This window comes from Micromesistius poutassou (assembly GCF_964030765.1).
Source record: "Micromesistius poutassou genome assembly, chromosome: 3".
Taxonomy (NCBI): Eukaryota; Metazoa; Chordata; class Actinopteri; order Gadiformes; family Gadidae; genus Micromesistius; species Micromesistius poutassou.
This window is the reverse complement of record NC_140273.1, coordinates 13,571,458-13,598,659: the sequence shown is the minus strand read 5'-3', so window position 1 is coordinate 13,598,659 and position 27,202 is coordinate 13,571,458. Positions and strand designations below refer to the sequence as shown.

General features: G+C 47.5%; 1 protein-coding gene across 1 annotated transcript in view; it reads right to left on the bottom strand.

The window, feature by feature from the left end:
* The window catches only part of znf827 (zinc finger protein 827), a 65,107-nt gene extending 39,283 nt beyond the window's left edge, over positions 1 to 25,824 (bottom strand). Inside the window, 4 exon segments of the mRNA XM_084465195.1 lie at positions 3,063 to 3,561; positions 4,371 to 4,543; positions 7,373 to 8,770; positions 25,571 to 25,824. Of these exon segments, the coding sequence (XP_084321321.1) occupies positions 3,063 to 3,561; positions 4,371 to 4,543; positions 7,373 to 8,770; positions 25,571 to 25,613 (2,113 nt within the window). The 5' untranslated portion in view covers positions 25,614 to 25,824.
* Between the last annotated feature and the right edge of the window lie 1,378 nt (positions 25,825 to 27,202).

The following is a 27,202-nucleotide window of genomic DNA, read 5'->3' as shown; positions in this document are numbered from 1 at the left end:
AATTATGCATAAAATTTTAATTAATCTAATGTTCCCGGGCTTTTTTTTCTTCTCTCGCCTTCTCTGTTGCCTCCTCGCCGGAGATCTCAATCTAATTACGTGGCATTAAGGGGAAGCGTGGCAGCCGCAGCCCTGACCCTGCCACCGAACCCTGGTCAACCTCTTCCCATCAATCTTCCCAATGTCTCCGGAAAAAACAAACCGGTGCGTCCTTTTGACATTTTGCAACACGCCGAAGCGCGTGTAAACACGGCCTGGTTGGCATTGTCGGGGTTGCAGGGGCGAAGCAAGTTTTGAAAAGTTTTGCCATTTGTAACTTTTGTTGAGGTGCTGCTTGTTGACAGCATATCGACAACACCAATAGAAAAAAAGGTTTGGTGTTCTTCTGCTTCACTATTGAGCAGTTCATTCGGTGTAGCGTAGAGTAAAACATTCAGATCAAAAAAGAAAAGTATATAGAAATTCTCTTGTCCACCTCTACTTGAACGCCATTTCTATTTTCAGAGCCTTTTATTCATCTTGCTTTTCTGTTATCCAGCGTGCACTTGTATCGTGACATAACGTTGTCATAACACTTGACAACGCCACACAAGAACATCAAGCTTCGTCTGAGTCTTTAGAATTGGATGTCTTTTGTCAGTATAACACAGAGTTCCAATGTGTTAGGAGCTTCCCCAGCATCTCAGATCAGCATTTTGGATGCGTTTGTCAACCATGGGTTCACAAACACATCCTTTATCTTAGGTTTATCCTAACCGTAGTGCACGAGTTGAGATAAACCTGGTAGAAACCTTTTGCAACCCGTTTTCACATATGTCCTCTGTCTTTTTTCCGCATTTGTGGATCAGAAGGTTCGACAGTGAGGGTCATCCACACTTATTCACACTTGATGCCCGATATGCGGACATCGGTGTCGCTCAGGCATCAGTAGAATCTCCGGATGGTTTAGGGGGGCGGGCTTGCAAGGGGCGGGATATGACGTAGGGTCTCGGTTTGTTTTTGTTTGACCGCAGACAGCGTGGAGGCAGAACGGGCAGAACTCATCGCGATCATCTTAAATGTTGCTGCAGCAATTATGCATCATATATTCCGTTGCATCCACAACATCCGCATCAATCAATGAAAGATTGAAGCATGAGTTAGAGACAAATAGAAGAAACAACGAAGAAGAAAGGCGTCGCGAACTACTGCGTTGCCGGAGGAAGAGAGCGTCTTTTTTGGCTTAATTTTACATCTAACAAACACTGGGACAAATGTAGTTGATTTCTGTGTTTAACTGAGAAAGCAGGGAGTGGAAGGACGGACCCTATAATGTTCAGCTAACTGTTGTCAATAACAATTGTTACGAGAGTTAGCGCATGTGTGTGTGCGAGAATGGCAGTGTGTGTGTGTGTGTGTGAGTGGACGAGCGAGGAGAGCGAGCGTTAGCGTGTGTCCGTTTATTGGAGTAATGAACGAGTCTGGTTGTGTCGGTGCAAACGTGTACTGTAAAGTTAGTGAAACTAAGAATAAAGTACCCAGCCTGTCAAGAATCGGTGGCCGCTTCATTCTAACCATATTCAAACCTATAAGCAGACCCACTGCCGTTACTCCCGAGAGAACATCGGCGATGGAGGGAACGTATCCGTTGTGCTCCTCGACTACGCTCTGGGAGCCGACAGCAGGAAACATAATAATAAAAAAAATGTTTTCTATATACGCGTGCAGCTGTGAACTCAAGTATTGTCATTTATTGTATGATGTGTACTCTGAGGGTTATGATAAGACCTATCATTTAGCGTTCACCACGAATGACTCGCAGAAAAAGCAGTGCCACATTTAAATATGTTTTAAACCATTCAGCGAACAAAAGACAACAGGCAGATTATCGATTAGGGTGCGGGTGCCACTCAATGACATGCAAACGTAGACCGAAGTGTCATCAACACGCCCACTCAACTGGAGTGAAATGTCGACATTCTACTGCTCATTCACATATAAGGTAATTAACATTTCCGCCGGCTAAAATATTACCTCAGGGGTAGTCTTTTTTCAGGACAGTTTTTTCCAACGTCAGGATATGTCATTCACATATAAGGCCCGTCGGGAGAATAGTGGGAGAATAGACGGTTGTACGGCCATATGTGAAAGCAGCGATGGAATCATTTTCGTCGATTGTCGAATGGTGGTTTAACTGCTTTTTTCTTCTTCCTTTCAGTCGCTGCTATAAAAGGCGTTGGCTAGTCCAATGAAACGCGAGACGGTAGGTAGCTCGGCGTAAGTTAAACCGTACCGGTGCCGGAAAGAAATCTGCTTGTAGCATTCCTGTCAGCGGTGCAGTTTATTGGGCACAATGAAAAACATAGGTAAGGCAGCACTGGAAGCAAACAGCTAAAAAAGGCCACAGAAAGGTGCCACTGTAGGCAATTGCTGATACTGCCCACACTGCAATTGTGTCTGAGTAAGGGGTTCATATTCTTGCTAAAGGCCTCTCTTGCAAGGTGGAAGAGAGGGTTTAAGTCAAGACAAGACCATTGTACCATCTGTAGTACACTCAATTGGAATATTTGTATGGGTAACAGCAGAGAACTAAAATGATCAACGGCTTTTTTCTATCAATGTTCATACTACATTTGTAATTAACTCTGATTTTTCTGATTTTATTCAATGTAATTACTGAAATTATGTTTTTTCTACACCCTGTATTTCTGTCCTCTTATCAGGGCATTGCTGTAAAAGAGCCTTGTACTCAGCCAATTTCCCTGAATAAACAATAAATTGAACTGCTCTATGAAAGAAAAACTATTTGCAAAACATGCACTCAACATTTTTTTAAGTAGAGCCAATAATCATGTTCTGTTCAACAACATATTACAACTCGACTAAAAGTGAGCGAGTGTGTGGCAATATTGTCCTATTTTACGTTTTTCTTAGCAAACGCCAAAACGGTTGACTTTCTTTTTCCAGAATTGTACAAGCGAAGCTGCTCCGACATTGACAACAGATGAAAGCTTTTCTATTTTATGGCTCTGACGTGCCAATAAAAACAGGACTCAAAAGACGTCATAAACATTGATATTTACCTGATAGCTTCATAAGCAGGTCCGTGGCCGTCTTGCTGCTGATGTCACCGCTGAAAAGCGAGGGCGTGGCCGGACCCCCCGGACTGGACCTCATCCCCGCCCCCACCCCCGAGAGGTCCAGGGAGCTGGCCATGCCAAGCCCGGCCGGCAGCTCCTTGTTGCACATGGTGAAGGGGGAAAGCACAGACAGGTCTCTTTCCTGGGGCTCCTCCTTGATGTGCACGTGGTTCGTGGAGGCGTCCACGCACGGCGACGTCTGCGGCCTCCCGTCCCCCGTCGCCGACAGCAACGGGGAGGCGCCCCGCATGTCGGCCATGCTGTCCCCCATCAGGGAGCCCTCGCCCTCCGTGTCCGTGGTCACCTCCTCCTTGACCTTGAGGTCCGAGCGCGGGAAGTGCTGGTGGCAGCGCATGTGGAGCTTCAGGCTGAAGTGGCGCGAGGAGGTGAAGGGGCAGAGTTCACACTGGAACGTCTCGCCGCGGTCTTGGTGCTGATGGACCTGAGAAGGGGCAGGTTTTGGTTGAGGCGGTGGGAAAAAACTTTTTTTTTTTTTTTGTTTTTTGGGGGGGGGGGCAGTTAATTACACAGTACAAACAAGAAGGGATCGCCGCGTTTTCTTCGGGGCCTTCGGGGCCAGAGGTGTGCCGTGTTGGTGCAGAGTAAATGCGGGTGTAGGGTAAATGCAGGTGTAAGCTTGTAAGCGTAATTAAGGCTCGCTGACGTTTGCCGGTGGTGTAGTTGGTCTAGACTGTTGAATTAAACATATTACCCATGCTGTTACTCTGGCGGACGTGGCTGAGACAGACCCAGTATTAATGCTGTTGAAGTGCATCTGTGTTTATTATACTCCGACACGGTGAAAGGAATGCCATATATTGTGGCACGCCGTTACATCATTCTAGTCATTATTTTAATGTCTTCATATGGTATATTATACAATATACGGCTCCTGGTTAGGGCACTCCCGGACACAAGGCTCCAGGCTTGAACCCCAATGCCTGCGGTCTAGTAAGCAAGGCGCTTAACCTCCAGCTGCTCATTAATGAGCTATGTCCAAAAATACATTTTCTGTAAGATGCTTTAGAGCAAAGCACCTGTTAAATGACTAAATAGTAACAGTAAATAGTATACATGAAGTGAAGCCATGTCATTTTTATGAATGGTTCCTGAGGCTGTTGGTGGGTGTGTGAGTGTGAGTGTGAGTGTGTGTGTGTGTGTGTGTGTGTGTGTGTGTGTGTGTGTGTGTACAGACGCGTAGAGATGAAAGGTCATGGTAGCAGAGAGGAAGAAGAGGAACGACCATCTCACCTTCATGTGAGACTTGAGATTGTCTTTGCGAGCACAGCGGAAGGGACACAGTGGACACTGGTGGCTTTTCAAGCCTGTGTGAATTACCATGTGTCTCTTCCAGTAGCTCTTGCGCTTGATGACCAGCCCGCACACAGGACACTGGAACGGCTTGCCGCCATCCTCCGGTGACCCTGAAAGAGACATCCACATGAGGAGATTAGTTGAGATGTTTAAATCGCTGGTTTTCATACAGATGGTCGGAGCACATAAGTGGATCCCAGCAGGGGACCGAGTGGGGAATTATACTATACTATAAACTATAAAGTTAGAGAGATGGGTTGGCAAATGTAAATATATTTGTTATGTATATGTACATGCCTACGTGCTTTTTCTGTTCAATGATCATCAGTATGTTTGAAGACCGAAAATTAAACAATTTGCATAGACGCAAATTAGCAAACATTTTTGACATGGTAATGGTCCGGATGTAGCATATTCTACAACAAAAACATTTTAGTGGGTCCTTCCTTGATCAGAAGTGCATATCATGGCAGGCAAAAGTTTGTGAACCCCTGGGTGACATGATGCCCGAACACTTAAGTGGAGCTGTTGGAGTTGGAGAATGCCATTACAGCTTCATGTATATACAACCAAAACAGAACTCCACCATCTTCCTCTGAAAAACATTGTGTGATTCCTAAAGGCCTGTGTCTACAGGTCTGTCTAAGCCTTAGACAAAAACCACCCCTTAGACGGAAACCCCCCCCCTAGACTCTAAGGGCTAAGGGAAAGGTTTCTAAGCGTGTGATGCAGCAAAAAGGGGAACGCCAGCCAGAAGCCAACGGAGCGATGGAAATAAAAACCTGTGCGGGCTTTAGTGTCTCGATTATTGTTGTTGGCTTCATATCCGGCATCTATTACCGTTTAATTGGTCTTATTAGAAAGAGGCATGATTGCATTACAAATTCTACAAGGGCCCGTCAGAATAAACTTCATCAAGTATTCCAGTGGCGTTCCTTGAAAAACATCTGGTAATCAGTGTTTGGTGAAATTACTGCACTCAGCCATTCGTTGACCTGAGGTGTAAAACCTCGAGACTGCCTATTTGCAACAATAAACTGCCATCTGCGGCCCAGCCTCTCAAGAGTGCGGAGGGGAGCGTCGCGCTAAGCTAGCCTTGGCGCCCCTTGATGAAGATGAGTGAAGATGGACGCCATTAAAAAAAAGGAGACCGATGAAGAGCTGACATGAAGGGGGGGGGGGGAGGGGGCTGCTTGGCTTGCATGACAGGCAGCATAACTGTCCTTTTTTTTCTCCCAATGTCTTCATTTTGTTCTGAAGAGACACACATTCATGTATATGTATATATATATATATATATATATATGCAAAGTGCAGCCCCTTCCAGTGTAAAACTGTTTTACAGAGGGGCTGCATGGAGAGACCACTATAAAACAAGACATAACAGTCAATAATCAAGGTCACGTTTTTTTTTCAGTCTGCCTCACACACGCACGCACTCACGCACATACACCCGCACACATCTACCTGCGTTTTTACAGCGCCGCCCGACCTTGACGGTTGCCAGGTTAGCGCGGACCCCCTTTTTAGCATGCAGATCACAGAATATTACATCGATTGCCTCATCTGTCTGAAGTCAATTTGATCCAGCCATTTTAGATTTGGCGGGGTTACGACACAATCCCTCAAAAGTGGCCATCCATCTTCCTGAAAACATTCTGCTCTCTCTAAAGCCTGCTTATTTAGACCCCCCCTCCTCTCTCTTCCACCCTCTTTATCTCCCTGCAAGAGAGGTCTCTATAGAGTTGTATAAGTGTGTGCGTGTGTGTGTTCTGAATGCACACTAGATGTACCGCATGCTCATATGTGAGGCAGAGAGAGAGAAAGACATGAAAGAAAGACAGAAAGTGGAAGCGAGAGAACGTCTCAGCACATGCATGGAGATGTGTGAGGTGTGTGTGTGTGAGTGTGTGTGTGTGTGTGTGTGTGTGTGTGTGTGTGTGTGTGCGTGCGTGTATCTAGTCAGTGGAAAGTCTGATGGTGCTGTACTTGGTTTGAGCTCCGGCCAATCGGGGCTAGAGCCAGTAGGAGGAGGAGGAGGAGGAGGAGGAGGAGGAGGAGGAGGAGGAGTCAATGGAGATGGATATGGAGTCCTGCACTCCCCCCCTGCTGTGTCATGCTCACACTGACGGCCCCTCTTTTGGAAAGGGTTCACATCCAGGCACAAATGAGCTGGTCTGGGATGGGAGTGAGGTCTCAGTCAGAGAACCCCCCATGGAGCCTGCAGATTCTCTTTCCAGACTCCCTCTCTCGCCCTCTCCCTCACCCTCTCCTCTCTTTCTAAAACTCTCTCTCTCTCTCTCTCCTCCCCCCGCGTTTCGCTCACTCTGACAGTTCCTCCAACACTGTAGTGTTCACCATCTCCGCCACTTTGAGGTGACATCAAAGCCATTACATTATAGAGATAAACATGTCACTGTGAGCGAGCAGTGTTTCCTCAATAGAACACATTTCTCTCTCTCTTTTTTTCGATATTAAAGCACAGATGATCTCATGATTAGCCAGTATAAATACCATTAGGATTGAAAGGAAAGGAAGTTGGAGTGCTATAAAGAGAAATCTCAAGGAAAGGAAAGCGGGGACATAAAAAGTGGAATGCTCTTGAACCTTTTCAATGCATATGCTCATAATGACCTTGTCGATGCCTTAGCGAATAATTAACAATGTATTAAACATCATTCACACTGAAAATTCATGGAAATATTTGAGACCCCACTTGCATCCTCCTTCCGTGATATTTGACTTGATCGTGAAATGCAAAAGTGACCAGCTCGTTGCAGACCAGCTCGGTGCAGACTTCATAGATCAGGTGTGGGAAATATTGGATATTATTAGGTGAAATAGTGCGCGCCAATTACAGTTTCATTTTCGGCCAAGCTTTAACGATAGCTAGTGGATGCTAACATAGAATCTGAGGCCACTGAGGTGAGTCGGGTTACCTGCTTGGCTGCTGGATTTGCCTCTCCCCTTGGGCGTGAAGGGCAGCAGCAGATCCAGGCCCTGGGTGGGCGTGGAGGGCGTGGGGGGCTTCTGGTTCCTGTCTAGCAGGGGCTTCACGTCCTCTTGGAGCAGCCCCGCGCTCGGCAGCGGGGACCCTTCCTTCTTTTCGGCCAGGAGGTTGCCGGCAGCCCTGGCCGCCACCTCCTTGAGCAAGGCGGCCGAGGACGTCATGGAGACCAGCGACAGGAAAGAGCTGGCCGACGTCTGATGGTCGGCGCCGGTGCTGACGGCACCGCCGCCGCTGCCCGTCGACGAAGCGTGGCTCCGCTCGCTCACCTTCTTGGAGAGGGCCGCCAGGGTGGAGCTGGCCGACTGCGGGCTGAACGGCGAGGTGAAGGCGTCGAAGCGCACCACGTCCTCCCCGCGGCCCCCTGCCCCTCCCCCTCCTCCTCCTCCTCCCCCGAGGCTGGCCACGGCGGACGAGGCCGAGGTAGAAGAGGAGGAGGAGGAGGAGGACAGCGAGGCGTTCTTGTCCTGCAGCACGGCGTTGGCCGCCGCCTTCAGCTTCTGGATGGCCGAGTCGGGGGACAGACTGGACCCCCCGGGAGCCGAGCAGCCCGCCGGGGGCCACTTGTCCGCCACCCCCGCCCATACGAAGCCCCCGCCGCCGCCGCCGCCACCGCCGCCGCCGCTGCCGTTGCTGGGGGCGACGGAGGAGAAGGGGTCCAGGGGCTCCTGCTTGACCGAGGCCGCCAGGGAGGCGGGGGACCCAGAGGCCGAGCTGCCGTGGTGGTGGTGGTGGTGGTGGTGATGGTGGTTGTTGTTGTTGTTCCCGCCGGCGCCGGCCAGTTTCCGGGCGAGGGCGCTGAGCTGCTGGGCGTGGTGCGAGGACGGCGAGAGGGTGAGGGGCGGGACCAGGCCGACGGGGGGGGACTCCCCGCCGGCCCCGCCCCTCGCCGAGCGACACAGCAGCTCGCCGTCCAGCTTGAGAGAGCCCGCCTCCAGCAGGCGGCGCAGGTTGCTGCTCAGGGGCTTCCCCAGCGCCTGGGACGCGCCCTCGCCGTACAGCGAGGACACCACCGACGACAGCGTGTCCTGGGCCGAGAAGGCCCCGCCGTCCAGCCCCAGGAACTCCAGGGAGGCGCGGTGGACGGGCGTGGGGCAGCCCAGCGAGGAGCTCTCGCCCCCCGAGGTGTCATGGTCGCCGCCGCCGCCGCCGCCGCCACCGGCGACGGCCCCGGGCCGGTCGTCGGGCGAGGAGCCGTGCGGTAGGAGGAGCTCTTCCTGGCCGTCGCCGTAGGACGACGACTCGGAGCGCGTGTCCGAGGCGTTGCCGAACCAGCTCTCCTCTTTCAGGGGACTGCCGTCGGGCCCGCCGTCCTCATTGCTGTCCACATCTAGGAGGAGAGAGAAGGGACACTTTTCACTCGGGTGCAACAGGTTCAAACGCAACAGATTGATGTAGAAGGTGAGGTTGTATATAATAAACCCTGCTGTAATACGTACATCAAATATACAAGGCTTACACTTGCAGCCAGCGCGCCTCGGTTCTTTATTACAAACATCAGGCACTTATCTGGGACCGGTTGGGGAAAGGATGGCTGTTTAGCCTGGGGCTAACATCCAGCATACAGCTGTGCTATGTGTAATGATCAGGGCACCAAGACAATCCAGACAGATTTGTATTTCTTCCCCCATTGTCACTTGTAGTATGGGCAAGAGACTAGAACTAACGAAGACACTTCTTTACCCTCACTCAATTACCAGTAAAGAGCCACTGAAATGGCCCATTTAAAGCGGTCCAATACACTCCAGCTATCGCCGTAGCGATAATAAAGCGTAACTTAAAAACGTACACACAATGCAAATTCCACATCCTCGTATGTATTTTGTGTTTTTTCCCTCCTCCTTCATAAGACTCAAACGACATGGTGGAGGGATTTTTTTTGGGTGTGCGTGCATGTGTGCGTGTGTCCATTTTAACCATATAATTCCCACCCTCCATCTAGAGGAGCCTAGTAATGTGGTTGCCATGGCAACGGGTCCTTCTGGGAGGCTAGACAGCAAAGATTAGGGTAATGGAGGTTACAGAACTAGATTAATATTCATGAGCCTGCAGATACCACCAGGGAGCCAATAAGGATAGGGTTAAGGTCAGCGAGGGTCATTAATATACACTTCATGTATCAATATTCATAAGAAAAACATTACAGCTTGCCAGACAAGGGCGAACAAAGAAAAGTGAATATTCCTGATACATATTTCGAAAAAAATAAATCCATGAAAATATGTCAAAAGCTGCAGTGAGCTTTGGTGAAAAGAAAATGTAAAAAAAACTCTGTTTTTCGCCTCATCTCTGGGTTACTGTACACAACCTTAACAAATCAATTATACGCATACGCACTGGAGAACAACTAAGGAACTCGAAACCGCTTCCAAACCGTTAAGTAATGAAATAAATCATAGAAATGTCTCCCTCTCTCCCTCTCCGACTCTCCATATCACACTCACGCCACAAGGCTGGCTCGCCCCCATGACCCCCACAGAAGCCTGGTGGGCCGCTCTGTGTTTACAAGCAAAGGCAGCGCTGTTGCCAAGCAACTCTAGAACCAAGGACCAGTCTGGATCATTAGAGTTGGCTCACATCTGGCCTGCGTGGCTGACCGCGGCCCAAGCGGTGACTACAGCCACGGGCCCCCAGGACCTCTGCTCCCTCACTGCAAAAGATATCAAACAGGGCCTACACACACACACACACACACACGCACACACACACACACACACACACACACACACACCGTCAACAACCTTAGCCTCCGTCTCCACCACGACCACGCATGGCGTCGGGCGCACTTGCACACACTCATATGTGCACTGCAGATGGTGCAGTTGTACCCACACACTCACTCACTCAAACACACACACAGGTCACGCACGTGTATATGATTAACACTCACACACACATAGTTTGCACTCTGATAGACACGCTTGTATATCTCACACACAGTTCCCACGTGTGTACGGACACAAAAGCACTTTTCAAACTGATACACACGCTCGTACACACTAGGAGTTGCCATTCTCAGTTCCTGAGACTTGCCATTAGGGGTAAGTGAAAAACCGACATAATTGGGCTGATTTTGACACAGCAATTAACCATGCTCCTTAAAGCAGTTTACTACCTGCACATGGTGAAAAACAGCAGAGAGAGAGCGAGAGAGCAAGAGAGAGAGAGAGAGAGAGAGACACACAGAGACACAGAGAGAGAGAGAGAGAGAGAGCGAGAGAGAGAGAGAGAAGAGAAGAGAAGAAAAGCGTGAGTCATTCAGGGCTTGACCCACTTCCATGTGACATGTGAAAAACAGCCAGATCCGCTAATGGCAGTAATGTGGTTAGAGGGAAATGGCTAGATTGCTGACCCAAGGTCTCAGCTCGGAGGCTGAACTCTCTCTAGCTTTCTGGGTTCACGTGTTCAAACCTCAGAAGGGGGGAGTGGGAGGTTTGGGGTGGGGGGGGGGGGAGGGTCGGCGTGGGTGAGGGTGCGCGCTTGGGGAGAAGCAGCTGAACGCAACACTACACCGCTAGGCTGCTAGCGGAATGCTACGGTGCACTGATGTGCCCCCGCTGCCGCGGTTTTTGGTGTGACACAGGCCGGCTGGCCCCGTAGGCGGGATGACATTTCCCAAGGTCACGGTCTCTGGCCAGACCACCCCACCACCCATCCCCCGACCCCGTCCTCCCACCCCAGGGCTTTGTCCGTCCCGACGCCCCTGCTGGCAACTACTGTGTGCCCTCTATACGCACAGGCAGAAACATATGCACACACACACACACATACGCCTTCCACTAAATATCCCCAGCCAAGAATGTGCTTAAAAGCAATCTAAAGCCCAAATCCCCCTCCGCACATGCTAAAAGACACACACACACACACACACACACACACACACACACACACACACACACACACACACACACACACACACACACACACACACACACACACACACACACACACACACACACACAGAGCGTTCTTCCTTTGACACACATAGGGCTTGCATTGCCTCCAGTGTAGCAGAGGCTGGTTAGGCGACAGTGACTGCAGCCCCCACCACCACTACCCTCCCCCCCCCCCAGTGATGGAGGCAGGCAGATAGGGGCAGAGGCAGTGAGCGTCTGCCACTGAAAGGGAACCATTTAGCGGTGTAATGGCGGGGATGACTTGCATGTTGAGACAAACAGCTGCGGGGTGCTCCGCAGTCGGGATCCGTTATCACTCACACACACACACGCGGGTGATTCAGTGGTGCAGCGACAGGGGCTTCTCTGGGCCACACACACACACACACACACACACACAGACACACACACACACACACACACACACACATAAACCCACACACACGGCAATGAAATTCGCCGCCACTGCATCGGAGACAAAGAGAATGCATGGGGGAGAGAAAATGGAGAGCGCCGATTAGAGAGAGTGAAGTCCAAAGCAATCGGGAGGATCTCGGAGCGTGTTGGGAGCCGCCTCGCGTGGCACCCTGCTGGGAGCGTGGTGTGTGTGTGTGTGTACCAGCAACAAAGCATCAACTATGAAGCGACAGGGAAGCTGAAATTCCGGGTGCGAGGCTGTTAAGTCATCGTAACGTAACGGTTCCCCGTTTCGAAACGAGAGCAGACGTTTTTTTTCGCAAAAAAAAGCAGATGGACGTTACAGGTAGCGTGTTCCTCCGATCCGTTTCGTCACGCAGCGGGCTGTCAACATTATTTCGGTGGACTCACTGTCGACATCGGTATATTTGGCAGTTGTGCAGTTTTGGCCATGGCTTCTCTCAGGCCCATGGCGTGTCTACATGCATGTGTGTGTGTGTGTCGATCGGTGTGTGTGTGTGTGTGTGTGTGTGTGTGTGTGTGTGTGTGTGTGTGTGCGTGTGTGTGTGTGGGCTTCTGCCTGTGGAGGCTGCGCTCATCCTCATGCAGGTCCGGCACAAACATGTGAGCGTTTTGTTGGGTCCGGTGTTGAGGTCAGCCAGATTTCTGTCACACGGTGGTCCCGGCCGAGGGGGGGGGTGGTGGGGGGCTAGTGTAAGTAGTAGGGAGGGAGGGAGGGAGGGAGAGAGAAGCCTGGGACTAGAGTAGAGGTTGGTGCGCAGGTCACCCATCACATGACTGGCGTGAGGGCTACCCGACCGACATGGTCACACACATACACACACACGCACACACACACACACACACACGCACACACACAGCTTTTCGGTGACTTAGCCACGCGTGAAGATTGGCCCCAATGACCCCCGGACCTGAACAGAGCAGATAGAGGGAGGGAGGGAGCAAGAAAGAGGGAGAGGGAAGACGGAGAACGGGAAGGGAGGGGGAGCTGGGGTTTGGACAGGACACGACAGATGAGAACCGGGCGGGGGGAAGGAGGAGGGTCTGCATTAGTCGATTGAGTCTGCATGGGAGCAAGCATCAATACATCAGAAAGAGAGAGAGAGAGAGCGAGAGAGAGAGAGAGAGAGAGAGAGAGAGAGAGAGAGAGAGAGAGAGAGAGAGAGAGAGAGACAGATAGAGAGAGAGAGAGAGAGAGAGAGAGACAGCGATAGAGAGCCAGAGACAGAGACAGAGAGAGACACAGAGAGACAGAGACACAGAGACACAGAGACACAGAGGGAGAGAGAGACGGCCATATCAGCTCGCACAGTCAAAGGAGCAGCAACTTAAAAAGAAAATGTAGACGCCACGACAGTTTTAGCAGAAGAGACGGTAGGGGCCGTCACAGGGAGGGGAATCACCCAAGCAGTTGCGGACAGCCCTGCCAAGCCACACAAACCTGTCAAAACATTTAAGAGCAGAGCAACCGAGCGGCGGAGGCAGAAGCCACGGAGGCCTCAGGGGTTGGTGGAGGGCAGATAGGGAGGGCTTTGAGCGCAGAACGCCGCGGCGAAAGGAACTGCGGCGGTAATTAAGTGTCCGGCTGGGCCCTGGCGGGGGTTGCCACGGCCGCGGGCTATGCTAATGAGCGAGCCCAGCGGTCATGGGCTGCCTTATTAGCGCTCAGCGGACAATATGGTGGGAGAGGCGCTCCGGTAGCGGACTTGCGTCTCTGCAAAAAAAAAAAAAAAAAGACTAACAGTTCCCCCTAGAAGGAAGGTAATTCCATTAATTGGGACACCTCGGCTTAGGATACCCCCCCCCCCCCGCCACCATGCCTCTCTTTCTCTCCTCTTCCTCTGAGTGATCCCTCACTTCTCTCCCTCTTTCTATTCTTCTTCTTCTTCTTCACACGCTTTTCTTACCGATGCGACGGGAGATGAGAAAATAAATGCTAAATATAACCCTAATGGACGTGGCAGAACCAGCTAGAATGTAAGGTTCACCCTTTGGAATTGTCTCGGTTCAACAGGAGTGTGAAATGTTTTCCTTTCCCCACACCTGGTTCTTTCTTATATAAAGTACATTATATATCATATTTAAGACTCATGTCAACGATTGTTGCCATATATATTATATAAAGATTTTTCATCAATTTGTTCACCCTGCTTCGCCATCATATTTTTCAATAAGGTATCTTTACTTCAAGAGTTTGGTGCAATCATAAGTCAATTGATTGCCTTGTAGGTATATATCTAGTTGGCCAACTATAGGCTCAATATACGGAAAGCATTTGCAACCTGTGGTCATACAAGTTAACGAGACAAATGCACAAAATGTTGATGGTTTCAGTTGGCTGCTTTCAATGCAATAACATGTGACTTCCTGAGACCTGCATCCTGTATCACTTGACTGACTACTGAAAACCATATTAATATTCAAACAGGGTAGCCGCCCGACCAAGTGATGAATACAAACTCTCATGTCTCGTGTTTTTTGGTGTGTTTATGAATGCTAAACAACATAGAAGTATGCACCTTTTGGTCCATCTCCAGCTTGAGGTGCTAGGTTTCAAATGTATTCTTTGTTTAAAACAGGTGCCATTCCTAGAGGTACACAACTTACTGTCGGTATGAACGTATCGCCGCACTAAATACACAGCCTTCCGGATCGGGTGGATTGAGAAAACCCAGAGGCAGCCCACCTGAGGGATTTCAATGCAGGAAAACCACTGTATGTTATGCATGTAATTCTGAACCCAGTAATTCTGTTGCGTATAGGTGGTCTCTCACGTTCTAGAAAGGCCCTCCTGATTTTCACCGGCTCCATTGCCCTTTCCTACATGGTAACCTCACCCTCTCCCATTGGTGTGTTGCACTTGAACTGTGGTTTCTGACGGTCACAGGGAACTAGAGGAGCCAGAAGGAGGTGCTGCAGGGAAAGGAGGGAAAACACTTGGGTGTATTTTGAAGGCCACCACTTTCCCCCCTCCCCCTCGTAAAGTGGAGGGAGATTTGTGTGTGCTGCAACCTCAACATGGCGTTTGCAGTCTGCCATTGATTTCAGCCATCCTCCATAAGATCAATAACCATTTAAATGTGAATGCATTAATAAATAGTTGTTACAGCTTTTGTCCACCATTTTATTAGTTGAACTTCGCTCCTCCTACCTTCCCGCCATTTCTAATTTCAGAGAAGAAAGAGAGTGAAAGGAGAGAGAGATAGAAAGGGAAAGAGAGGGAGAGAGAGAGAGAGAGAGGGTGAGTTAGTATTGAAATGTAGTGTAAATTACCATCTGTGTCTTTCCGGCCTTGGCCTCCGTGGTTTGTGGGTATTTTGGGCGGCGTGCCAGAGGTGAAAAAGGAAGGAGAAGTGTTCTTGGAAGAGAATGAGACGACTCAGAACCCCAGACCTCTGAAATTCCTCATCGCAGATGGAGCGCCCTTTAACCCTTGGTTTATTTTTCCCTTCCAATTTTAGTTTCTCTGATTTAAAAAAAGAGGGAGAAAAAAAACAGCGTGCTCATAATCTTTGCTGTATCGTCAAAGCCAAAACTGCTGCAGGCAGAGCAGTGGTGTGTTCGACTTTTTTTAATGTTTGGTTTGTTTCTTTTTTCACCCTTTTTTTTCCTACTAGTTTCACTAATACAAATAAGTCTAACTAGCATGCACAGATTATTTCAAAACAAGCATGTCAGGGTGCCAAACGCATCAATTCCTGGCCGTCACATCCATTACCCTGAAATCCAAAAGAGAGCTGCTTTGGAAAATGAGCACTAAAAGAACAGGTCATCGTTGGCCCTGCTGCGCCGTATGTTTGTTTTCTCACTGAAGATGTTTGTAGAAGTGATTGACTCCAAGAGAGAGGAGGCTCCCTGTAGGAGAACAATGTGTCTGGTGCTACTGTATTGTTTGCAAATCATTCAAGCGGACAAAGGGGACAGTCAAGACTTTACAGAGGAAGCTAAGAAGCTAGGGATGCACAATGAGAAGGCATCATTTGGAAGGGGAGACAAAGCCATTAAATTGTGAGCGAGACATTTTGACAGTGATGTCTATTAAAGAAATAACACTGGTGGAGATATGCATGAAGAATAGAGTCATCCGCGTGTTTGCCAGGATGAAGGAAGGAGAGTAGGAGAGGAACAACGTCAGCCAGGAGCTCAAGCTAATCTTGAGAATTGGGGGAAAAGGGACATGGATGGGGGTGGCTTTTTTCATGGTAGTATTGGTCGGATGGCAGTTTGGCAGAAGCACCCAGGGCAGTGGTGCTTGGATTTAGCCTGTCACTTAGGACAGGGACACTAATCAGGATTGGTCCTGGTGCCTTCCCAAGGAGAGCAGGAACAGGCTGGGGCCATTATGAAAAGATAGGAGGAGAGAGGGACGGGAGGGAGGGATGGGTAGGGACAGAGGGAGGGAGGCAGGGAGATAGAGGGCAGAGAGAGAGGCAGAGAAAGAGAAGGCAGAGCAAGAAAGAAAGAGCGATGGGAAAGAGGCAGGGGGATTGGGGCAGAGAGAGAGGGCAGAGAGAGAGAGGGAATGAAAGAGAGAGAGAGAGAGAGACAGAGGGGGCAGAGAGAGCGAGAGGGAAAGAGGGAGAGAGAGAGAGAGAATTGCCATGGCACAGCAGGAAATGCTAACCGCTAACCTCATTTACATGCAGGTCCAGGGAGGACAGGGAGGGAGGGAGGGAGGGAGGGAGGGGAGCTTATTCCGTTTCCAATCTCCATGTTAAACGCTGGCCAGGGCAGCTGATGGGAATGAGAGGCATTGTTCAGCCCCAAGCCGCTCCCCTCTCCGTTACACCAATACCTGCTGTCCTTCTCCAATTTGATATCAAAGAGACGCCACGCCGCCGCCGCCCCACACACACACCCCCCCGATCGTGACCTGGAATCGATATGAAACCCCGCTGGAACACGGCGTGTAGGTGTACGCCGGCGCGGTACCGCCGTGCGGTCTTGTGCGCTTCAAGCGGACACCGTAGTGGGCTTCCTCTGTTCTGCCATAACCAGGTTATGACCCAAGGCTGTCGCATTCAAAGTCATCTTTCACCCCGCGAGACTGTGCTGTAGCATAATGATTGCCTTGACAACCATCACTTAAAGCCACACGGGTAGGTGGAGGAGCGGTGTCAGGCTCCCGCTCCACTCTGCCAATGAACTCATTCCAAGCGGCGAGGTACAACCGGGTCAGACCACTGAAACTGGAAAAGTGGCTGCTTGCTACAGTCAAATCAAACACAACAATTCGCTTCCCGAACAATTACGGCGGCGGGTTCGAGAAAGGGACGCGCGGCACGGCGCTGGTGGTGGTGGTGGTGGGTTCGAGGGAGGGAAAAGGGGAGGAGTCGGGGAATGGGGGGGTGAGGGAGTAGTGGTGTCACACATGGTCTGGCTACGCGGGACAAATGAGCGTTGGTTCTTGTTGAACTGAGGATTTGGGCTAATCTAGAAAATATTCTGACGGAAGGGGCAGACACATCTGCTGCTGACCACTTCCCCTGTGGAGAACCAGGGATTAATGTGGCGGTAATCTGAACGAACAAGACCCCTCGTATGAAACACTTGCGGGGAGGGAGGGGAAGTGCAACGACAATCCGGGGCTGTGCCACCTACATTCAATTCCCCTGAGGAGAGATACATTTGAAGGTATTGGCTGGCTGTGTTGACACCTCTGGTGTACCCCCGCTGCTAGCTCCTACTGTAGCATCCTGGGAGGCTGATTAGGCTACAGGGACAATATGGAACCAAATGTCCGGCGCTGTGCTCATGTCATTAGCATCAGGAGGGGACAAATACAGGGCGCCCTAATGCCCTTGTTTTCTTAACAAAAGGATGAAACCGGAGTGCGCCTCTATTTTTACTTTTAATGCACTTGTGTATGCTTAAGCGACAATACTGTGCAAATGGCCCCCCACCCATCCCCATTAATGTCCACGGCAGAATCGGTGTCGGACCCTCATCTGCATTACTGCGCTCGTAAATAAACCCACCAACACATTGACAATGGCTTTCAGAAAGATGACTTCACATCTCGCAACGTTTTTTTACTCGTCTGGCTTCTTGTACCGCAGCCAAACACTTACACTCCCTCTCTCTCTTCAGACTTGATATATTGTTTCCCTGGAGAGCTGTCAATGCCTTGCGGACCTTACTATCCTGTCTGCCACTCCTACCCTTCCTGCACTCTTTAATCTCTCTGGGCCATAAAAGAGATCCCATGGCCCAAAAAGCTCTGCTCGCTGCAGCCAGATATAGCCAGGCGTCCGGGGCGAGTTAAACATGTTAGCCTGTGCGCGCTCCTAAGTGCTTGAACATGCAGTCTGAAAACACTACTGGCCCAGCAGAAGAGTGGTTCGCCTAGCTACTTCACCAAAGGCTAACGACATTCAGGCTTTGCTTTATAGTAGAGAGAGAGAGGGGGAGAGAAAGAAGGTGTGTGTGTGTGTGTGTGTGTTTGTGTGTGTGTGTGCTTGCCTGTGTAAGAGCCTCCTACCCTCTCCTACCCTCTCCTACCCACACAGGAAGTGAGGTCATCTCGTACCACTGCGCCACGCTGAGTACTTTCAGTGAGGGCGACAAGGATCAACGTGTTGGCCAGGTGCCATTTCAAGTCCCTAGCAACATACTTTGTTGAATTATACAGCGTTACCTCTCGATTTCAAAAAAGAAATCCATAGGAGAAGGTGTTTACCTATTCAGACACAGAGACAAAGGGACAGCGTCCAAAGCAACCTAAAAAACAGATGCCCTGAAGGAGAAGATCTTTACGTCCTAAACTAAATACGTACAAAATAACAACCTGGATTTTCTACACCATTCTGGCGTGCTGCCCATGCTCCAGTGTGGCTTCGCAGCCCCCCAGCCAATGGCATGTCTTCTAAGACAATCAAGGCAGTTCTTTAATCCTCAACAATGTAATTTCCATCTCTTTGAGAGTAAAAAACGAGACAGAGCCCCACAATAAATCACAACCCTGTTTACAACAGGCGTCTGGCACGACTGGCCGACTTCAGCTCCCTAGACCACCTCCTCCTCCTTTTCCCTCCTCCTTTCCTTCCCCTCTCCCCTCACATGCTCTGCATCCCTCATGCCTGTAAAGGGCTATCCTGCAGGGCCTGGATGTACTTGTGTGGTACAACAACCACTGAGAAACCGCCCAAAGCTCTTAACAGTTCTTCCTCTCAAATTTCTCCCACCTTCCATCTCCACTGCAACCACCAACCAACTGTCTCTCTTCCTCTCTCTCGCTCTCTTTCTCTGTGCTTCCTCTCTCTCTCTCTCTCTCTCTCTCTCTCTCTCTCTCTCTCTCTCTCTCTCTCTCTCTCTCTCTCTCTCTCTCTCTCTCTCTCTCTCTCTCTCTCTCTCTCTCTCTCTCTCTCTCTCTCTCTCTCTCTCTCTCTCGTAGCTGTACCGGTGAGCTTTTCTGTATGAACTGCTGCCAGCAGAAAGCTTGGTACTCTGGTGAGATTGCTATTACTCAGTGCGAGCAGGGCTCTGTGTAGCCACTAGCCAAAGGGCTGCTCTGTGAGCTGTAGATCTCCATGTTGTGACTTGTCAACACAGGGAAAATCGTTACTATGGCTGAGGCACTCTCATTCCACACAGAAGGGGGATCTGATTGAGCCGAGGCAGGTACTGTAATGGAGGTATCCAGGGGCAAGTCTGCGGTACTGGACAACTGTATTGTTAACCGATTTTCCAGCCTTTAAAATCGGGTAGCCAGGATATAGAACCAAGGGGAGGGAATGCTGTCAGAGCAAAACTAAAATACAATTGTCAAACCATGTCAAACTTTTGCCGCTAGTCACGGGTCCACCAGCCCATCAGATTTAATCTCAGATGGCTACAGCTCTTCAGTGCCAATGCGTCTTGGACAGTAGAAAGGGCTGATCATGTAGAATATATTCATGACCGACTGTTTTTTGTTTCCACGATACATGTAAAACATTTACATAATTGTGTGATTCTCTGCAATAGATTTAGTTTCCATATCAATACTGTACCAGTCCCTGGAGGAACATAAATCATTGGTTCCACTTGCATGGCAGAACATAGGGAATTCATTGATAAGCAAAACTAACTGACACCTACAACATCAAATTATTTTAACGGCAGTCTACTCTAACAAACTGAACCCAAATTCCCAAATGCAATTAATGCAGCATAGCAGAATATAGTTTTCAGTTAGTTTCTTCTGGAATGTTTAAAATGCATTTCAAAACTCTGAAGCCATCAGCCATGACTTGAACTAACTACCCACTAACAGCCAGTGTCCACAACTGTATCTACCATAGGCTGTAACAAGGCCTGTCCGGCCGCCAAGGTCACCCAACTTTTGGCTCTGGCTCGCTCTGCCAGTACACATTTCATCTTGTGGTCGTGGTGTAATGCAGTTTCGAGAGAGATACAAGGATGATGTGATGTGGTAGAACTTCCACCGAACAACACAGTTTCAATGCAAACGCAGCCCGAAACGGTGTTGTATATGAAATGAGATTGCGTAAACAATAACCAGGAATACAACAAATCCAAATACTCTCTAAAACAACGGCTGCACTAAAAGCAATTGAACACATCTGAAATTAATTTATATGAATAAAGCTAAATAATTACTTTTTGTTAGTAAAAAAGAAAGAGAGATTAAGAAACAACATGGATTTCTTGATAAAGTCATTCAATAACTTGATGGTTGGTTGATGATGGCTTCAGTCATCAACGGCAAAGCCCTTTGTGCAAGCTGACTGCTGTTCTGCATAAAATGGAGATAGAGGGTACTGAATAGGATCACAGGACGCTCCATTTCCTGGTGAAAGCTTTTCATAATTGACTGCGATATTGTCTTCCCCAGATTGAAGGATGAGAAGAGCATTTAGGACTGTAAGGTTAGAATTTCTGGACAAGCGTGAGAAATTAGCGCACAGTGCCCACATGAATAATGCTCTCTTGTTACTTAACAATTACTGTCAAGGTGTCATTGACTAAGCCACTTAACCGGCACAGGTAACACTACAAGATTATAGTTAAGACCGAGCAGATACCCAATGTTGCAGTGTGATTAGCTACATTAGTATAAAGGAAGGCATTGATTAGCATATACCCATGAGGGCTTAGGCCTACCCGGTTATCTTTAGGGGACCATCAAACATCAATAGAGCTGTAAAATGAATTCTCTAGCTCTAATTACGGCCAATCTTCATTTTACAATCTTAAGAGGGTACCAGTGATGATAAACGGAGCTGTGAAAACTACATCACTTCATTTCATAACTTTTTGAAATGGAGTTGTCATTTAAATATTTGAGCATTTCAGATTTCATTAGATTTTGACCTTTTGGGACATAACAAGTTTTCTACATAGTATTAAAGGGCATTTGAATTGTTCTTTAATACCAATTATCTGGAAGACAACAATTAGGCTTGCATCAAAGTTCAATATTGCCAATTTCAGATGAGACTTTGTTAACTCTGTGTTTGTTTTGGAGTCGCATTTGTGTAAACTGTTCCACAAACCAGTAAGACAACAACAGCTGTGCTGCCTACTGCAACTCGACCTATTTGACCAGAGAAGTAAAGTAATATTTAGTTATGGGCATTGATCCAAGTGCTGACACTTTAGCCACTTCTTTGAAAGCGGGCCCATTAAAACTGAGCCATCCCATTTCTTTAATCTACCCCATGCACCGCTGCTGCTTACTATCCACACTCCATTCAACTCGCTTGTCAAGTCACCCATGGTACAGCTAACTCTGGTTTTGGCCAGCAGGTGTGGATGTTCGACGAATACAGCTTTCGACATCACAGTCTGATGAAAGAGGCGTCCACCACATTCTCCTTGCCCTTTAATTCATTTCTGAGTAAAAGCCTGTGTATCATTATTCGCTTGAGCTCCAGTTGGGGCCATCGCGGCCCCAGTGCCCGAGCCCCATCAACTCTAGGGGGGAGTGGGGGATGAGGAGGTTGAGGGGTGGGGGATTCTTGGCAGAAATTCCCCACAAATTTGATGCCAAGAGCGAAATGGAAACCTCCCCTCATTTTCCTTTCCCCTTAATCCAATGTTTTCAGGCCCTAGCCCCGCCAAGGTCATTATAATCATAGCAAGTGGAAGGGAGCCAGTGACCCACCATTACAGTAAGGTATAGAGCCACCCAGACAGAGGCAGCCATTGGCTGGTGAGATGGAGCACAATCCTGTAGCAGACTCCAAATCCCTCCATTTCAAATGCAGACGACCCAACGAGGATAAAGCACGGGAACAAAGTATCTTTACCAACACAAGCCTGATGTTCGCTTATACTATTATTTAAACCAGTTACGCAATCAGTCCAGACCTCTCTTTATTAATGTGTCTGTATGGATTGGATGGAAGGATTCAGGTGTCTTGTATGTTGTATTATACCATCTTGTGTACTGTGTCTATGTACTGTTTCTAAACATGCAACCCGTTGCATGCAGTCCCCTTGACAATCTATTTGAAGCTAACTTCTACAATACAATTTGAAGGTGGGGCAAACTGATGCTCTCTTTGATTCAGCATGTATATAGCATACATTAACGTATGGTGTAATTCAAGGTAAGTAAGTATCAAGTTAACAAATAAGTTAAATGGATAAATTGTACATCCCCGATTTGTGACAAAAGTCCAAGCAAAATAATATCATGTGCCGTTGAAGTAGGTTAACTTTTTTTTTTACTGTGAATAAACCAACTGGCTAACACAAACAACAATACACAACAAGGTCATAAAGAATGGCAGTTTTCATTGAGGCGCCAAAGGTCATGTTTACTTGTCAGAGTGAGGGCGCCATACTGTACTGTGACCTCCGTGACCAGCTTGTGTACTGACACACACACACACACACACACACACACACACACACACACACACACACATACACAAGACAGCAAGCAGGGGCAGCCCACACCAGGCTACACAGCCCAATCTCTGAGTGTGTACAAAGATAAAGAACTTCTTATGTTAAAGGCAGTGTATTATCTTGCCCTATTCCACCACAAATATAAGAGATTTCCGGCCCGATAGTGGGTTTGTTGGCTGGCACACTACCACGGTGTTGCCAGATGAAAAATGAAAGCCTGCAGTGAATTGAGTGAAATGACACAAGAGGCACCAAATATACAAAACAAACAAACTAAAAACATATTTCACTGCAAATTTATACTTTTCTGGTGAGGTTGTTGAAACAAGAGGGATCCACCGAGTAAAAACAAAATGAGAGATGGGTCTCCATAATGACACTGAGCCCTATGGGGATTTAAGTGAAGTTGACTTTTGTAACGTTGTAACATTGTATGTTTGACAGAAAAATTAGTAAAGAATAGCCAGTGATACCGACCAGAGAAGATCTATGTGCTGGGTTCTGTTTGCCAACATAGTTTCAAGGGTTAGGCAAATCAGATTGAAAGCTCCCTGCATGCTGTTTGACTGTTCATCTTAATCATGCATTTACTACCATGCATGAATTCAGCATCAATGATGCTTTCTGCTAGGAGGTCAGAAACCTAACAGTATCTTTCATTTATTAATCATTACCAAATAACAGTCAAAATGGTTAAGCCTGAATGTAAAAAAGCATCAATTACATGTGAAATTCTTTAAGGCTCATTATTGTTTACTTGCATAAGAGCATTTTACAAGTTCTCCAAGTTAAAACATTCTACTTAGCAGTTGCTGTCAAGTTCCTAATAAGGCAGCACATAGCTTCCTTATCCTATAGTTCCTATGGCTGTACAAATAGAGTAGTTCAATTATACTGAAAAAAGACAATGTACCAGATAGTGATAAGACATTTCTAAAAGATCCTTTGACTTTCATGTAGCCTACCTATTCTCGACACATGTGACATGGCTGGAGATCAACTATATGAATACCTATACTTAATATACAGACCTACCTACCCTACCCACAGACTTACTAACTTTGCTGCTGCCATGCCTCAATGAAAAGTGAAGATAACCAATGTGTTGCTTGTGTAAACACTACCCCTTCATCCACAATACAGCCGGTCTTGGCTGTATTGTGTACAATACTGAGGAAACAACAAGCTCCTGGGTGTGTGTGTGTGTGTGTGTGTGTGTGTGTGTGTGTGTGTGTGTGTGTGTGTGTGTGTGTGTGTGTGTGTGTGTGTGTGTGTGTGTGTGTGTGTAGAGAGAGAGGGATAGTGTACTTACAACATCGTAACATGCAGAGTAAATGAAAGCTTAGTTCAGGGGTTAGATCATGACCCTGCTCTTTACAATCCATGTGTCTTAAATACTCCATCAACTGGACTGGCACTGTCCTAAATCTCTTCAAATTATTTCTCTTGCGCACGCGCACACACATACTCCCAGTCTCCACCTTTATATCTTCTAGTCAACTGCTGCACTTTTCCAAGTTCAAACATGGGTCAAACCCTTACTGTCACATTTGTGAATGTTGATGGTACGTTAATGTTTCTTTTTTACCCAGAGTCCATATGTGTTAATGTGCAAACGTAAAAATAAAAGTTATCCGGTTCATTGTTTGAAAAAAGGCACTGTTAATATATGATATTAATGTAAAAAAACAACATGAGTGTAATATGTGTCATCTCTTCAAGAAGCTTTTGATAAAAGACAACCAAAAGTGGCTTTTAATCATGGTTGATTTTGTACTGAATACTGCCAACATGTGACATTTAAGAAATGCACAATGTGTCAAGTGATAAACATAGTTTTTTGTCGTTGATTTAAGATTAATCACCTTAATTATTTATGACATTTCCATTTCCACGGCACTCATTAAGATGTTTACTTATGCATGTATTGAGTACAAAGTTCTACAGGAGCACAAATGTCACAGGCGGCCAATTCCTTTAATAACCATCATCTCTGCCTATGTCTGAGCACTACTCTAGCGGCCGCAGCGTGTTATTACTCCGTGTCATTATTAAGACCGATAAAAGCACAATACGAACATACAAGCTACGCAGGGTCAAATGCACACGGGTAAATCGACGTTACTCGCACAGACTGTGCATTGCGATAGGCGATGCTTATGGCGTGTTGTAATACATTTATTACACAGAAACTGTGTAATAAATTGCTGCCATTTCATTTGGCTAACCGCGTTATTGATCGTAGTCTGTCTGCAATGAATGGCTGCAAAGGGAAGGGAAAAAAACCTTGAACTTCAGGTGACCATGGCTTTGACATAGCCTGCATGCAGACAACCCCGTCTGCATTTGGGAGGAGGAGAAATACGGTTGCTTTAAACATTTTTCCGACTTTTTGAAAGTCGACGATAGACAACCGCAGATGGGTAGTCAACTGTAAGGCAAAGTTTAAGACGTTTATCGCCGGGGAAATGAAGTTACCAACAGCGGCAAGACAACGCTACGGCTAACTAGGAACACTGGGGCATGGGGAGCCCAAGTCTGGCTTGTCTGATCCGACTGACCCTTCATTTTATTGCGGCCAGATTCTCAGATCCTCCCCCTTCTGCCCCGAAAGCGACTAGCTTGCGCGGACAGATCAACTAAAACGCTGGCCATTATTTCTCACACGCACACAACCGACACATATGACAACTGACCGCAACCTTTAGAGCAACGGGACCGTAATCGATTATACTCTAATAAAGCCACGTATCATTTATGCACTCACTGGCTAGCTAACGTTACCGATCGCCAACAACATGGCTGCCTCGCTCGGACCTAAAAAAAGAGAAATAACCTACGCCGAGTCTTTGTCTGTTTCACCTCTTTAACCCTAAACTACTGCGCAAAACACACGAAGACCCGGTAAAATCGCAAAAATAGAGTAAAGGACTTACGTGAAGGCAGGCGCTTGGGCTGCTCCTGCTTCCTCCTTGGCATTTTCCCCCCTTTTTATCACATTCTCGTCCTTGTTTTAGGGATAAGAAGAAAAAAGGTTTTTTCCCATTGAGACTACGGGCGCGAGTGATGGCAGGGACTTGGTCGTGCACCTGGCTTTGCTCGGTTTAAAGTGTATTGTTGGGAATAGGAACATAGGCGGAGGAGGTGCCGCTGTTGTTGTTGCCGTGTCTTGACTATGGCTGCTCTCGGTGCAAGTGTGTCTCCGAGCCCCTAACTAACACTAATGCAGGGATCAAAGGGCAGCAACAGCAGAGCAGACACACGCACATACACACACACACACACACACACACACACACACACACACACACACACACACACACACACACACACACACACACACACGCACGCACACTCACACACACACTCTCTCACACACACACATTCGCGCCTGCGCGCGCGCACACTCTTTCTAGGAGCTCGCCCGCGAGAGCAACGTAAGTACAAGGTGCCCCCAAGCTTTCCGGGTGTATTGCTGAAAATAAAAAAGACATAAAATAATATTATTTTTACGATGGTTGGTTCTAAAATAGCATTATATCAATATTATTACGCAGATATACTTAAGTTAATAATATAAATACATTGTAATAACGATACTATTAATAGTATATAATTATGTTTTTAGATGTTTTCTCTGTGAATATATATTTATTTAAGGCAGACACTTTGCGCACGATTATTTATACATATGGCTATTCATTAAAAAATAAACTATACTTAGTTAGAATAAATATTTTTAATTGAATTACCAAAACTAATAATGAGAATAAACGAATGAACAAATCAAATGTACTATTCACGATATTAGATTGACAGTTCAGAGTCACACACACACACACACACACACACACACACACACACACACACACACACACACACACACACACACACACACACACACACACACACACACACACACACACAAGCAAACCGGACACATATAAACAACCACTTCTCCTGCTGCTGTTAAAGTGGTGAATCAGTTTTTAAGTGTTGTATTCTAAGACGGGAAACGTGTTACAGAATAAGTACAGGACATTAATGTTCAAAAGAGATACATATTTGTTTTAATAAGAATATGCAAACATCTACAAACACTGTTAGGCAAATAGAAAACAGACCATGTTGTACATTTTAAATACGAATATGCAACAAAAAAAAAGAACAGTGTGTTAAATGAAACCTGAAAAAAAACACCAACACATTCCAACATCTAGAATGTGCAAAAAATATATACATAATAAACAGTTTAAATGTGCGATAAATGTACACATAAAAATAACCAGCAACAGCATCCAACATCTAAGGCAAAAAAAAAACGAAAACAAAACTATTAAAACTGTATTATATAAGTGTGTTAAATGAAACAGAGAGAAAGGACCACCAACAGCATCCATCCATATACACTGCATCACAGCCCTCCGTCCCCGGTGTTGTGTTTAGCCCTGCTTGTGTTTCCCAGCCTCTCAGATGGGTGCTGGGTGGTTTCACAGCTCCGGCTGTGTCCTGCTTCCTGCTGTTAGACTCCTCCAGGCTGTGTTCTGTTGGCCCTGTCGCGTTCTTTC